The 13,583-nt window shown below is 41.4% G+C and overlaps 1 protein-coding gene across 1 annotated transcript in view; it reads left to right on the top strand.

Moving 5' to 3' along the window:
* Positions 1–13,583, top strand: part of LOC136877493 (uncharacterized) — a 293,695-nt gene that overhangs the window by 263,162 nt on the left and 16,950 nt on the right. The window contains exon 11 of the mRNA XM_067151591.2: positions 11,292–11,447. Within this exon, the coding sequence (XP_067007692.2) occupies positions 11,292–11,447 (156 nt within the window). The remainder of the gene's footprint in view (positions 1–11,291; positions 11,448–13,583) is intronic.

Raw genomic sequence — 13,583 nt, 5'->3', positions numbered from 1 at the left:
TTGCATTTAAGGCAATGTCTTATTCTAACATAGTCTATCATCTATCATTTTATTGAAAAATAAGGCATTGCAAATTAGATCCACTGATTATTTTAAATTCACAATCATTTTTCATCTTCATTTGTATTAAATTTTAGTCACTGGATACATTTCATATCATGTAGTCCATCTCGTACCATTAGGGGCCGATGACCTTAGATGTTAGGCCCCTGTAAACAACCAGCATCATCATCATCATCATCATCATCAGCATCCTTTCAAATTGCAAAATATCTTCTTACTAAATAGGGGCTGTCTAGCCAAGGCAATAAAGGTGTGTTCGGGTCATACAGAAGGACATGGGTTCAATTCCCTGTCAGAAAGATGAACAATTTAGAAACACTATTTTCACTTCCGGGCAGACATACGTCCTTGTGGTTCACTTAACCTGGTACTCGTTTTTGGTGTAGGCTAATTCCTGGGGACAAAGCAAAGGCAACCAGTCATAGGGCTAACCACTCTATGTCACTAAGTACCAAGATTACGGATAGAGGAAGCCTTAATAATATAATTGAAATGCCTGTATATGATAGCAGAGGCCATACAATTATTATTATTATTATTATTATTATTATTATTATTATTATTATTATTATTACTACCGCTACTACTATCAGTGACAACCAACAAGAAAGATGAGATGGAATGGAAAAAAGTCCCCCCCCCCAGAGTGAAGTAGAAGAAGAAGAAGAATGATGAGGTAAAAAAATACGCAACCAGAAACTGATAAAAATGATCATGACACAGCCACAGAAAGCGGAAAGAAGAGGAAACAAGATCACCCCAAACCACGGAGCCATTCAGAAGCTGTCCTCATCACACCGATGAATGGTAAGACTTGCGCAGATGTTTTGAGAGAAATCCAAAGTAAAGTGAAGCCAGAAGAAAGCGGGACAGATATTCGGTCAATCCGTAAAACAAGAGCGGGCGCTGTCCTTTTGGAATTTAAGAAAACCATGCAAAATGAGAACAGGAACATATTTAATAAATCTTTGATAAATGTCATTGAACAAGATGGTAAAATGAAAACTCTGATCCCCTGAACAACACTTGAAATTCAGGATATGGATGATGCTACCACTGCTGTGGATGTAGAAGATGCTGTAAGGCGGGATTTGGGAAATTTCAATGGTGAGATAAAAATTATAGTCACAAAGTCAAACAGCAGGGGGCAGAAACTCGCCATAGTATAGCCGGACAAAGCGGCTATGAAACTTCTGGAAACTGGTCTAATCAAACTAGGATGGCTCGACTGTAGGATACGAGAAAGAACTGTGGCACCCCGTTGCTTTAGATGTCTTTCTTACGGACATCACATGCGTATCTGCAAAGGCCCAGACAGAAGTAAGCTTTGTTTCAAGTGTGGAGAAACTGGACACATGGCAGCAGGCTGCAAATCAAATCCTCGATGTCTAATTTGTACAGACAGGAGCGTAGAAGAGAATAAACAAAATCACATACCTGGCTCAGGTGCCTACGTTGTTTTTTGTCAAGCTCTTGAGGAGGTTAAAATCAAAAACAAATGATGCGAATCATTCAGGCAAATGTGCACAGAAGTTGGACAGCAAATTATCTTTTGACTCAGCTGACCTTTGAGGAAGGAGCAGATCTACTGTTACTCAGCGAACAGTATCATAACAGGGATCACCCAGGATGGTTCGCAGACAACCTTGGGACAGCTGCAATTTGGGTACCAGATCTGAGAAAAATTACGGTTAGAGATTATAGGTGTGGAGACGGATTTGTTTGGGTCCTGACCAACAGAATAACATTTGTGAGCTGTTACTTTACTTCGAACGAGTCTGTGAGTGACTTTCAGACAAAACTGGATGGCCTAGAAGATGTACTACAAGGAATGGACAACAGATTAGTGGTTGCCAGAGACCTCAACGCCCAAGCGTTAGAATGGGGCGTGCCACATACGGTCTCTAGAGGACGACGTATATTGGAGATGGCTGCTAGGACAGGTTTGATAGTCGTCAAGTCAGAAACATGCCAACCTTCCGACGACCAGGCTGTAGGGGAACAATACCTGACATTACATTTGCATCAGAAGACATTTCATCCAGGATCACTGAATGGTGAGTGACAGAGGACTATACAGGAAGTGATCACCAATATATCATTTTTTATGTGCTCCAAGAAAAACTGCAGCTAAGGGCTATGTCGCGCAACCCACCAAACCAACAGTGGAATACAGCCAGTATAGATAAAGAGAAATTTCTTGATACACTACATAGAGAAATGGAGGACATATCCAAGAAAATGCCCTGGTTGTACAGGAAATGAAATGGCTAACATACGTGTCGAACTCACCATGCGGCTCCTTCTACAAGCCTGTGATGCATCTATGACTAGAAGGAAACCGCGAAACTGTAAATGTCCAGCTTACTGGTGGACTGAAGAAATTGCAGAGCTGAGGAAACGTTGTCTACGACTGAGGTGCAGAGCACAGAGAGCTAGAAGTAGCCAGGAAGATGTCCCACTCATGACAGAAATGACAGAATATAAATCAGTATCGTTCTACGTTGCGATTTTATTTTACGTACATAAATATCACACGAGAACGCGTTCACTTCCTTATATAAACTACTTTATTTACACTGTATGTCACAACACACAATTATACACAGTAGTAAATGACACTATATACAACACTCGATAGCGGAGTACCCTGAAGTCGTTTCTGACCAGTACAGATATCAACAACACTGACTCGCGCACTCTCTTGAATTTCCCGCCTCACTCACTCACTCACTCGAATCCAATGATCTGACTCCACCTTGGAGCCCAACAGTCGCTCCCAGTCCATTTAAGGTACATTTCTTATTCTAGGTCTTAAATTATATCTAGGTGTCCTTATATCTATTTCTAAGTCTTTCTTAGTCCTAACTATTCAAACTACACCTTCACTACCTCAATCACACTGTCTTCTCGTTGGCGTTGTTGAAGTCCACATATCGCAGCCAGATAGTTCAATCGGTGGCCACCACCTTCCCATGGGGGATCCGCTGAGTCTGGCTGACGGTGTCCCTGTCCTCCGTAGCAATGATCCGCAGGTCCTCGCGTGACCGTCGACACTCCACTGACACTCCCCTTGGTCGTGCCTTTCCTTTCTGCCAGGACATACGCGTCTTCGTAGTCCAGCGGTGTGATGCACGAGAGAGGCTCGCACGTCGTGGTCTTGGTCCTGTTGAGTCTCCTCTTTTTCCGGGGTGCTGAATTCAACGTTCCTAGTGGCATATGATTTTGTGCCGGGACTAGTGTCCTGGTTACGTGGCGCCCTCGTTTGTCGGTCACCGTTGCCACAAGGATCCTGTCGTCCTGTGGAGTTGTCATCTTCACGACGCTGGAGCCACCATCACTGCTTGCGGGGTTCACCCGTGTCTCCAGAGCTGTCGTGCTTTCGCACAGCGCACTCGCTGTTTCCGCTGGGCCTTGAACTACGGACTCTACCATCGCTGCAATGATCCCGTCGTCCTGTGGAGTTGCCATCTTCACGATGCCGGAGCAGCCATCACTGCTTGCAGGCTTTACCCGTGTCTCCGGAGCTGTCGTACTTTCACACAGCGCACTCGCTGTTTCCGCTGGGCCTTGAATTACGGACTCCACCATCGCGGCAATGATCCCATCGTCCCGTGGAGTTGCCATCTGCACGACACCGGAGCCGCCATCACTGCTTGCAGGCTTCACCCGTGTCTCCAGAGCTGTCGTGCTTTCACACAGCGCACTCGCTGTTTCCGCTGGGCCTTGAACTACAGACTCTACCGCGGCTCGTACTTCGTTGTCCAACGACTTGATGTGGTCCTTTATTCCTCGAGACTGGGCCTCGATTTTCCACCCGAGTTTTTCAGACTGGGCCTCGATTTTCTGCCCGAGTTTTTCGTATTGAGCATCAATTTTTCCAGACTGGACCTCAATTTTTTCAGACTGGGCCTCGATTTTACCCTCGAGTTTTTTGGACTGGGCCTGAATTAACTCTTTCGCTGCGCAAGTTGACTTTTGTCGACTTACATCCCTATAGCATTCACTGCGGTAATCGACTTTTGTCGACTTGGTACTTTCCTGCTATAATTTCCGCATGCTTCTTCACTAAAGGCCCATTTAATAATACTAACATCTATAGTCATGTATTCACTATGTACTAAGCATTGTTTGAAAACTTTGCCGCCAATACTGGACCTATGTTTATTTGTTATCCTTCACCCACCCGCCCGCCAACATCCCTGTCAGCTGTCTGGCCGATAGCAGGCTTCACTCAGTAGCTATGAGCGCGCGGAACAACATTAGTAATGGAAGTGATGAAAACGTCTATCTTTTAGTTGCCGATTCTGATTCAGACTGTTCGGTAAATTTGGACAATGAAACAAGTGCTGATGTGCATAGTGATTGTTCGGAAGAAAGTGCCAACGAGGAAGATCTTCATTTTGTTTCGAACTAGTGGGATATTTGTGATAACATTGAAACTGCACTAATGAAAGAATATTGTACAATAAGCTTCAAAAGAGGGCAATTAGTGCTCCTGACTTCAGAAATTCCACCATAATGGGACTTCTACGACAGTATCAGCGAAGTCCGCCGGCGAAACGAGGATGAACTTACGATTACATACCTCAAGCGCGCCTGACGGAAAGGCATTTTCTTGGGGAGCAGCAGGACAAGAGTCACAAACATAATTGCGTTGCTTGTTCCATATTACCAGAGAATTGTTCAAAGAAAAGAAAGGGACTGTGGAAGAGAAAACAGACAGTATTTTTTGTAAGAAATGCCCAGGACAGCCTGCAATGTGTCCAGTTCCATGTTCAGAGATATATCACAGTAATGTGTGTTGCAAGGTCAAATGTCACTGCTAGTTTGCCAAAGTTGAGTTAAAAATGGTGCAATGGTGATGAATGTCACTGACCTTGAAAAAAATAAAGTTTTAGTTCATTTGGAAAATACGAAAAAAGAAATACATTTTTCTGTAAGTGTTCTGTTGAAAAATAGCGCAGCGAAAGAGTTAAAGCAATTAGTTGTGCAAACATACTGCATACCCGATCATTGCTTTCTTCCTCCGAGGTGACTTCGAAGTCGAAACTGTCTGGGTCCTCTCCGTTGTCTATGAAATACTAGCGCAGCATCTCTTGTAAGTTCGCTTTGCTTCCAGCCGTCGGTAAACCTCGGGATGTCAGCGCTTTCCGTAACATCACCAAGCTCATTTGGTCGATCTTCATTGCTGAGTCTTGAAGTGTCCTGTTCACGGTCGCCAATTTACCGTTCTAGGTTGCGATTTTATTTTACGTAAATAAATATCACACGAGAACACGTTCACTTCCTTATATAAACTACTTTATTTACACTGTACGTCACAACGCACAATTATACACAGTAGCAAATGACGCTATATACAACACTCGATAGCGGAGTACCCTGAAGTCGATTCTGACCAGTACAGATATCAACAAAACTGACTCGCACACTCTTGAATTTCCCGCCTCACTCACTCACTCGAGTCCAATGATCTGACTCCACCTCGAAGCCCAACAGTCACTCCCAGTCCATCACTTGCCTGAGTCCCAACAACCAAGATCTACGAGCTGAGAACTTAGAACTAAGAACTGACTTCACTGACTGATAGCTCGATATTTATACCATTTGATCAACCATCTAGAATGATGGACTTCTGGAAGAGTTCTTATAACACTCTAATGAAACACACTCGAAACATCAATCGACCAGCTAGTCAAATGGGTACTCGAACGTTCCTTCAGTATTTAAAAATGTACATGGAAATATCTACAACATTCATAATGTCTCTACATGGAAAATTCTAAATTCCCATGGAGGGAATTAGATATTTTTCACCGATAGAGCATGTCAAAAATGTCAAAAATATATCAGATGTAAGGCTTTCCAGGTGTTTGCTCTATCAACCAGCGTTTTGTCTTATGTCTGACACTAGACTCATCAGAGTGGGATGTGTCAGACCCTACCCACTGATGCTGGGGTGTATGCAGGTGAACTTATCCTACATGTATCTGGATAATAAAACCTTACAGTAAGTTTCCAGAACCCTTCATATATACCAAATCATAGTTCAATAAGTCGAACATACGAACATTATGGTATTTTCTACCACTTTCGACTCTATAGATTTTGAGGTTAAACAATACACAATACATATTTGAGGTTATAAAATTTTATGCTACATATTTTCAGGGAAATCATATATTAATCATATTTAACATTTAATATAAGATAATTTAGCCTTCTATAAACTATAATTAAAATATATTAAAAATAATTGAAGGTTTTACAGCAATTACGATGTCGTACCTATGACATCAGCAAGGAAAGAACTCCAAAATACAATCAATAGAAGTAAAACTGACAGATGATGGGCAATGGCTAAGGAGGTAGATGATGACCCGACTGGGCTATAAGGTCGTCTTCAAGAAACTTGGGGCCCTATCAAATCCAACCATGGATCTGCAAACATGAAAGAAATAGTGAATAATTTGTTCCCTGATCATCCAGAGAGGATTGCTGATGAAGATGTAAGGCAACCAATCGACGTACCGCTTTTCACCACAGAAGAACTACAAAGAGCCATTAGTTCTCTCAGAAATAAGAAAGCCCCAGGGCCAGACGGTATACCAGCCGAAGTATTGAAATTAATGGCAGAATTCTGTCCACAGTTGGTGCTGGAACTGTACAACAATTGCCCCATGGCTGGTATTTTTAGCAACCGATGGAAAAAGGCACTTTTAGTTTTGATCAGCATAGGGAATCAAGAAGTAAGTATAAATAACCACCTAATCGATAATTTATTATTGCCTCAGGCAAAATTGAATATAAATTAACACTTACAGGACATGTTTCGACCACTTAGTGGGCCTCTTCAGTTGTATAAAGAAAAAATTGAGAAGAAAAAACATTAGGACAATAAGCACAAATAAAAGAAGAAAAAACATTAGGACAATAAGCACAAATAAAAGTTCTTTGTTTTTCTTTTTTCTTCTCAATTTTTTCTTTATACAGCTGAAGAGGACCACTAAGTGGTTGAAACATGTCCTATAAGTGTTAATTTATATTCAATTTTGCCTGAGGCAATGATAAAGTATTGATTAGGTGATTATTTATACTTACTTCTTGATTATACTCATCGATACGGTCACGAAATGGACAACTTGTAATACAGCAAAGGGAAGTCGGGGGGGGATAGACCTCTTTGTATGCTTGATACTGCAGGAAAAGGTTTAGAGAAGCTCCTGCGGCCCAGAATACTCTCAGCAGTTCAGCAAGCTGGGGACTTGTCACCTTGTCAGCATGACTTTCGGAGAGGACATTCGACAGTTGATGCAGTGCTAGAAGTAGTGAACACTGCCAAAAGAGCACAAACAGGCAATCATTATTTTTGTAAAGTGGCGCTTCTTATGACCCTGGATGTGAAGAATGCTTTTAACACAGCAAGATGGACGGACATGTTGGAAGCACTTCAAGAAACATTCAAGCTTCCAGAGTATCTCATGAGAATATTGAAAGACTGTTTGAAGAATCGCTCACTGCTGTATAATACAGTGGGTGGGCAAAAGACTAAACGGATTAACGACGGTGCAGCACAAGGATCCATTCTTGGAATATTACTCATGATGGCGTACTGCAACTAGAGATGCCTGAAGATACAACACTTATAGGTTATGCTGACGATGTAGCTGTCTTGATAGTGACCCGTGATCTGGAATTGGTGCAGCTTAAACTGAATCAAATGATGCGACGGTTAAAGGGATGGATGAACAACCACAGACTAACACTTGCTGATCATAAAACGAAAATTGTTCTTTTGACAAGAAAAAAGAATTTAGACCATTGTGTCGTTTCAAGTTGGAAAGATAGCCTTTGAAACAACTAAGAGTGTGAAATATTTAGGCATTACGCTGGATACCAAACTCACATTCTGGCATCATATCCGGAGGGTGACAGAAAGGGAAGCGAAATATATGACCAAACTTAGTCGACTAATGGGCAATATCAAAGGCCCAAGATCTAGCAAACGACGACTTCTGATGTCAACAGTCCAATCAGTACTTCTGTACGGCTCCGAGGTATGGGCCGAAGCACTGAAGATAGGAAAGTATAGGAGAATGATGGCTGCGGTACAACGAAGAGCAGCATTGCGAATAGCATGCGCATATCGTACGGTATCCGAACCTGCAATCCTCACCATAGCTGGAGTAGCGCCTATTGATTTACTTGCTCTTGAACGACAGGAAATCTGGCGTACTCAAGGAGAACTCAGACAGAAACGCGCAAAGAAGTTAGCCCGTAGCCACCGAATGGAGCGCTGGAAACAGAAACGAGAAAGTTATCCTTGAGGGAAATGGACAAAGCGAATAATACCATGTCTAAATGATTTGATTGAATGGACTCATAGCGAGGTAAAATACTATATTACTCAGCTTCTAACAGGGCACGGATACTTCCGTAAATTTTTGCACAAATTGAACATAGCCAGCAGCCCAAAATGCATTTACTGTTGTGATATAGATTACGTCCAACATGTTGTAACGTGTTGGCAGGGTAGATAAGTAAATAAATGAGTACAGCACCTGGTAGCAACCTATTTCTAAGATTTATGAACTAAGCACTACAACTACAGATTTACACACATACAGACGATAGCCGAGCCACAAGTTACACACGTACACGGTCACACACTTACAGACGGTTCGCGCTCTCTCTCTCTTAGTTCCATCTACAGTGACACACACACACATACACACAGAGTCATCGATTATTTGCAGTACACTCTCTCAGCCACTCAGTCACACTCGTTAGCGCTGTCACGGTCCACAGCCTACACGTCAGCCTCGCAGGTCGGGATAGTATCCGCTGTTCACTCAACCCGTTGAACTCCGCAGTCTTCACACGTCGTCTCCTAGTGTTCCCTTCTTCGCCGCTCCAGAACACTCCAGGTTCTCTTCCAGCAGCCAGCCTCAAGGGACACACATACACGATATCAGGAAAACAGGAACGAGTCCTCGGCTCCGACAGACAGATACTCGATCAGACCGCACTCTCCCAGGCTATCACTAACTGCGCTCCAGCGAACTCAATCTCGCTCCCACTCACTCACTAACTAACTCTCGCTCTCCAATTCTCAACTGACTAGCTCTCACTGACTCACTGCAGGCAGGTCGTTCCTCTCTTATATACCTGCGCTGGTTCTTCTAGAATCGTCCGGATGCTGGACAGGTCCAGGAGCATCGCGAGATGGAACACTCCAGATTAATCGCCGAGTCATTTCTGTCGTCCCACGCGACGCAACCACGGACAGAAGAGAGAAGGGCCCACCCAGCACTTAAATGATGCTCGCGATTGGCGCGCTCGACTCTAAGGGAGTGGGGGCGATGGGTGACGAGCTCGGCGCGTAGTGACTTGGCATGGCACAATCCCTCCCCCCCCAAAATTATTATTATTATTATTATTATTATTATTATTATTATTATTATTATTATTATTATTATTATTATTATTATTATTATTATTATTATTGTTATTATTGGAAGCTTTTACCTTCTGCTTTCTCTTTCTTCAAGGGCCATCATGGCCTGTATAGAAATGGCTTTTTCTTACTAATTTTTCCTCTGATCAACTTCACAACGTGAGTCCTTAATTACAAACACGCCTATTGCAAAAATGCATGAATTCTCTGTAAAAGAAACAGTTAACGCAAGTATATAATCCTTATTCATCCAGGAGCTTATACCAGGTGTGTCCACTGCGCCTGACTTTTTCTGTTGTTAGGCATCTCAATGCACGTCAGTGGTGTGATGGTCAATTCTCCTTTGCTGTATGTGAAGAAGCCGTATACAGTCACCATTCCCTTGTCATTCTTTGATTGGACTTCACTAATGAAGGAAATGTACTATGTTCCTGAAACATGTATGAATAAATAATTTTCAATTATAAAAGTTTAATGACATGGTAGACCAAGGAGAAACTATTTTAATAGTCCTTTGATAGCTTTAGACAAGTCAGTACAAGAACAAATACAAATACCTATTATGGTTAAGTTTTCCGATGATGATGATGATGATGATGATGATGATGATGATGATGATGATTGTTGTTTAAAAGGGCCTAACATCTAAGGTCATCGGCCCCGTTAAGTTTACCAAGCTATAGTCGCCTTTAAAGCATTTACTGCGTCATCACGGCAAGACTTATGCAAAAACATGTATGTGACAGGTATTTATACATTCATCAAGCTGTTGTGTGGTTTCACAATTAAGTATTTATTTATTTTCCACCTAGTCGATACAATGATTGCTTAAGGCAATTTTTAATGGTCAAAAGTGGTACATGTTTCGTATATTATCAACATCTTCAGCCACATAACACTGTTTAGATGAAAAATATATAAAATTGACAAAGTAATGCTTTAGAGGAAGTGTCCTTAAAATTAACATAAGGTTGACAAGATTAAAACAAACAAATAACTCAAGAGAAAAAGTACGTGCCAATTATAAGCTCTCGATTGGATATGAAATTAACGCTAAAGCGATGGCATATTGATAGAAAATGTGTGAGTTTGTAAAGTTGGAAGTAGTTTTACACCAAATACACTTTCTGATAAGCTCAAGGCAACAGTCACTGTGGTGCCATGGACTAAGCACGGACGTGCTGACGCATGTGCCATTGGTAAGTGGGTTTGAATCCCACGAGCATTAAATATTTTTATTCACATTTAAAGCTTTGAGGATCAAATACAAGGTCAATCGTGCCACATTGGACGAATAGCATGCAACATGCATGTTCAATGTGTACTAGCCTGACACTTGGTGTAGCCTAGCAGTGCTGGTAATTTCTTTGCTATGTATTCAACAGATGAGTATGTTGGCATGCTTCTCATCTATGGTGAAGCAAGACAGAATGCATAAGAAGCACAGTGCCTGTACCACAGAAGATTTCCACACAGACTAAAATAAATAAATAAATAAATAAATAATTACCCACTACATGAGGGTATCTGGATACACTACCAGTGGATTCTATGCAATGCTGGTGACTATATCAAGGGACTATAAAAGTTTCATAAAGGTATGGCCTTTGTATCAGTTTGTTATAATGGAAATTTTTTTATTGGTGGTAATAAAATCGTTGTCACTATTAAAGTATCATCACTTATGAAAATTATAATTTGCAGTTTTCACTGCAAAATTTTTAATAGTTCCCATGGATGTAATGTAAGTTATTTTATATTTTTATAGGGGTATTAGCACCATCTCTGTCAAATGATGATAATGACAGCATAGATGTAATATTTGCCACGTATTGGATTCCCCCATCGTATGATGCACATATCCTACAACCAAAGGATTTAGACTGCTTGAGGAGTACCCAGATCACTTCAAAAGATGGTACCGGTAAGTCATTCTTTTCGTACTGCTCTTCATTGAAAATTAGAAAAATCTATTGTTCAATTTATCATGTTTCATTCCAGCAAATGTTTTTAACACTATCATTATCATGTTGCTGCCTTACACTGGGTCATATTTGCATCACAGTCATCTTCCCTGGCCTTTTCCCAATTATCTGGAGTTGTTATTAATGTAGATTAAGCTACGTTTTACGGCCTGACACCAACGCTATGTGGGGGGTTTTATTTACCATTGCTTGTTTCTGTGGTGGTTCGTAGTATCATGTTGTATGTGAATGAAGAGAAGTTTATTAAGGGAATTGCAAACACCCAGCCCCCAAGCTAGTAAAATGAACCAAATGGGGCTAAAATCCCTGACCCAGCTGGAAATCAAAACCAGGGGCCCTCTGAACCGAAGGCCAGCACACTGACCATTCAGCCAAGGAGCCAGACTAGTGTGAAGAAGGAACATGAGGGAAAGAAAGTTAATGCTTCCTGATAAATGAATCATTTTGATCAGAATAACAAGCGAGTCCACTGCACCTGACTTTTTCTATTGTTAGGCATCTCAACGAACATCACTGGTGGTGTGATGGTCTTTGCCGTACACCAAGCATCAGTTGCCCTTAACCACTTTCTGCATCATCGCCTTTGCAATGAAAGCATTATGCCACAGGTACTTACACAATGCATCAAATTATCATACGGTTATGTAAAAAGTATGTGCCAATTAAAATCTTTTATTAGGGTATGAAATGAATGCTAAAACTGGTACTGATAGAGAACATGTGTGTGCATTTGTGAAGTAGAAGCAGTTGTCCATCTAGTATGCTTTCCGGTAGACTGCTGACTGGAATTACCGTGGTGTCATAAGTTAAGTGGGGTGCTGCAAATACAACTGTGGTTGATAGGTGGGTTTGAATACCACTTGAGCCTGATAATTTTATTTGAATTTTGTACTTCGAGAATCACCCACAAACGAGTTTGGTTTGATAATGAATACGAAAGTAGGGCAGCGGGTAAGCTACTACGACCAGCGTAGTAAAAGTTGTCAAGATAGACACCAAGCAAATGCCTGCCACAAGAGTGCAGATTTATATGCCTGCTAGTTCAGCGGATGAAGAAATCGAAAGAATATGTGAAGAGAAAGAAGATTTAATACAATATGTAAAAGTTAACGAGAATCTAATAGTGATGGGAGACTGGAATATAGTGGTAGGCTAAGGAAGAGAAGGTAATGTGCATTAGTAGAATTCGGATTGGGATAAAGGAATGAAAGAGGAAGTCGGCTGGTTAAATTCTGCACCGATCACAATTTAGTCCTTGCTGATACTTAGTTCAAACACTACAAACGTTGACTGTATACGTGGGCGATACCTGAAGACACTGGAAGGTATCAAATAGACTTCATTATAATTAGGTATAGATGCAGAAACCAGGTGTTGGATTGCAAGACTTTCCCAGGAGCAGACATGGACTCTGACCACAACATGTTGGACATGAAATTCTGTCTGAAGTTGAAGAAATTGGAGAAAGGAAGGAGTACTAGGAGATGGGATCTAGATAAGTTCAAAGAAAAGTGTGTGAGGGATTGTTTCAAGGAAAATGTTGCAAGCAGAAAAATGGCAAGAACATATCCAACAGGTGTATCAAGGTAAAGAAGTAGATTACAGTGAAACCTCCTTAGTACATTCCTCATTAACACATTTTCCCACTTAGCACGTCAGAAATTCGAAGTTACGATTCTCATTGTATTAAATCTATGTAAAAATACCTCACTTATTGCGTCACCAATTTTTGCTATTACTGCTTAGTACGGTCACATTTTTACTAGCCCTTAAAATGTTATATGTCCTCCCTTGTGGAAGGAACATGAATTTCCACTTCGGGGATGAGCCCTCACCTCAGTTGCGTGATAACGGGAAAAGGCTTTGAATTCTTGAACTTTGTGGGATAAGTTGCACCTTCGGGGAACAAGCCATTAGCCTCAGAAACGCTCAGTTTTGCTTGCCGGTTAGCAGTCAGACTACGGAATAACACAATGAGCCTGTTTGTGCTTGTATTTCACATTCCATTCAGAAGTTAGAAATGTATTTCATGTTTAGTTGTACAGTGAAGGGTAGCGAATATTTGCTAGGTGATA

Source organism: Anabrus simplex, chromosome 7 (genome assembly GCF_040414725.1).
Source record: "Anabrus simplex isolate iqAnaSimp1 chromosome 7, ASM4041472v1, whole genome shotgun sequence".
NCBI classification, from domain to species: Eukaryota; Metazoa; Arthropoda; class Insecta; order Orthoptera; family Tettigoniidae; genus Anabrus; species Anabrus simplex.
Note: the sequence above shows the minus strand (reverse complement) of the source record. Positions and strands in the feature narration are given on the sequence as shown.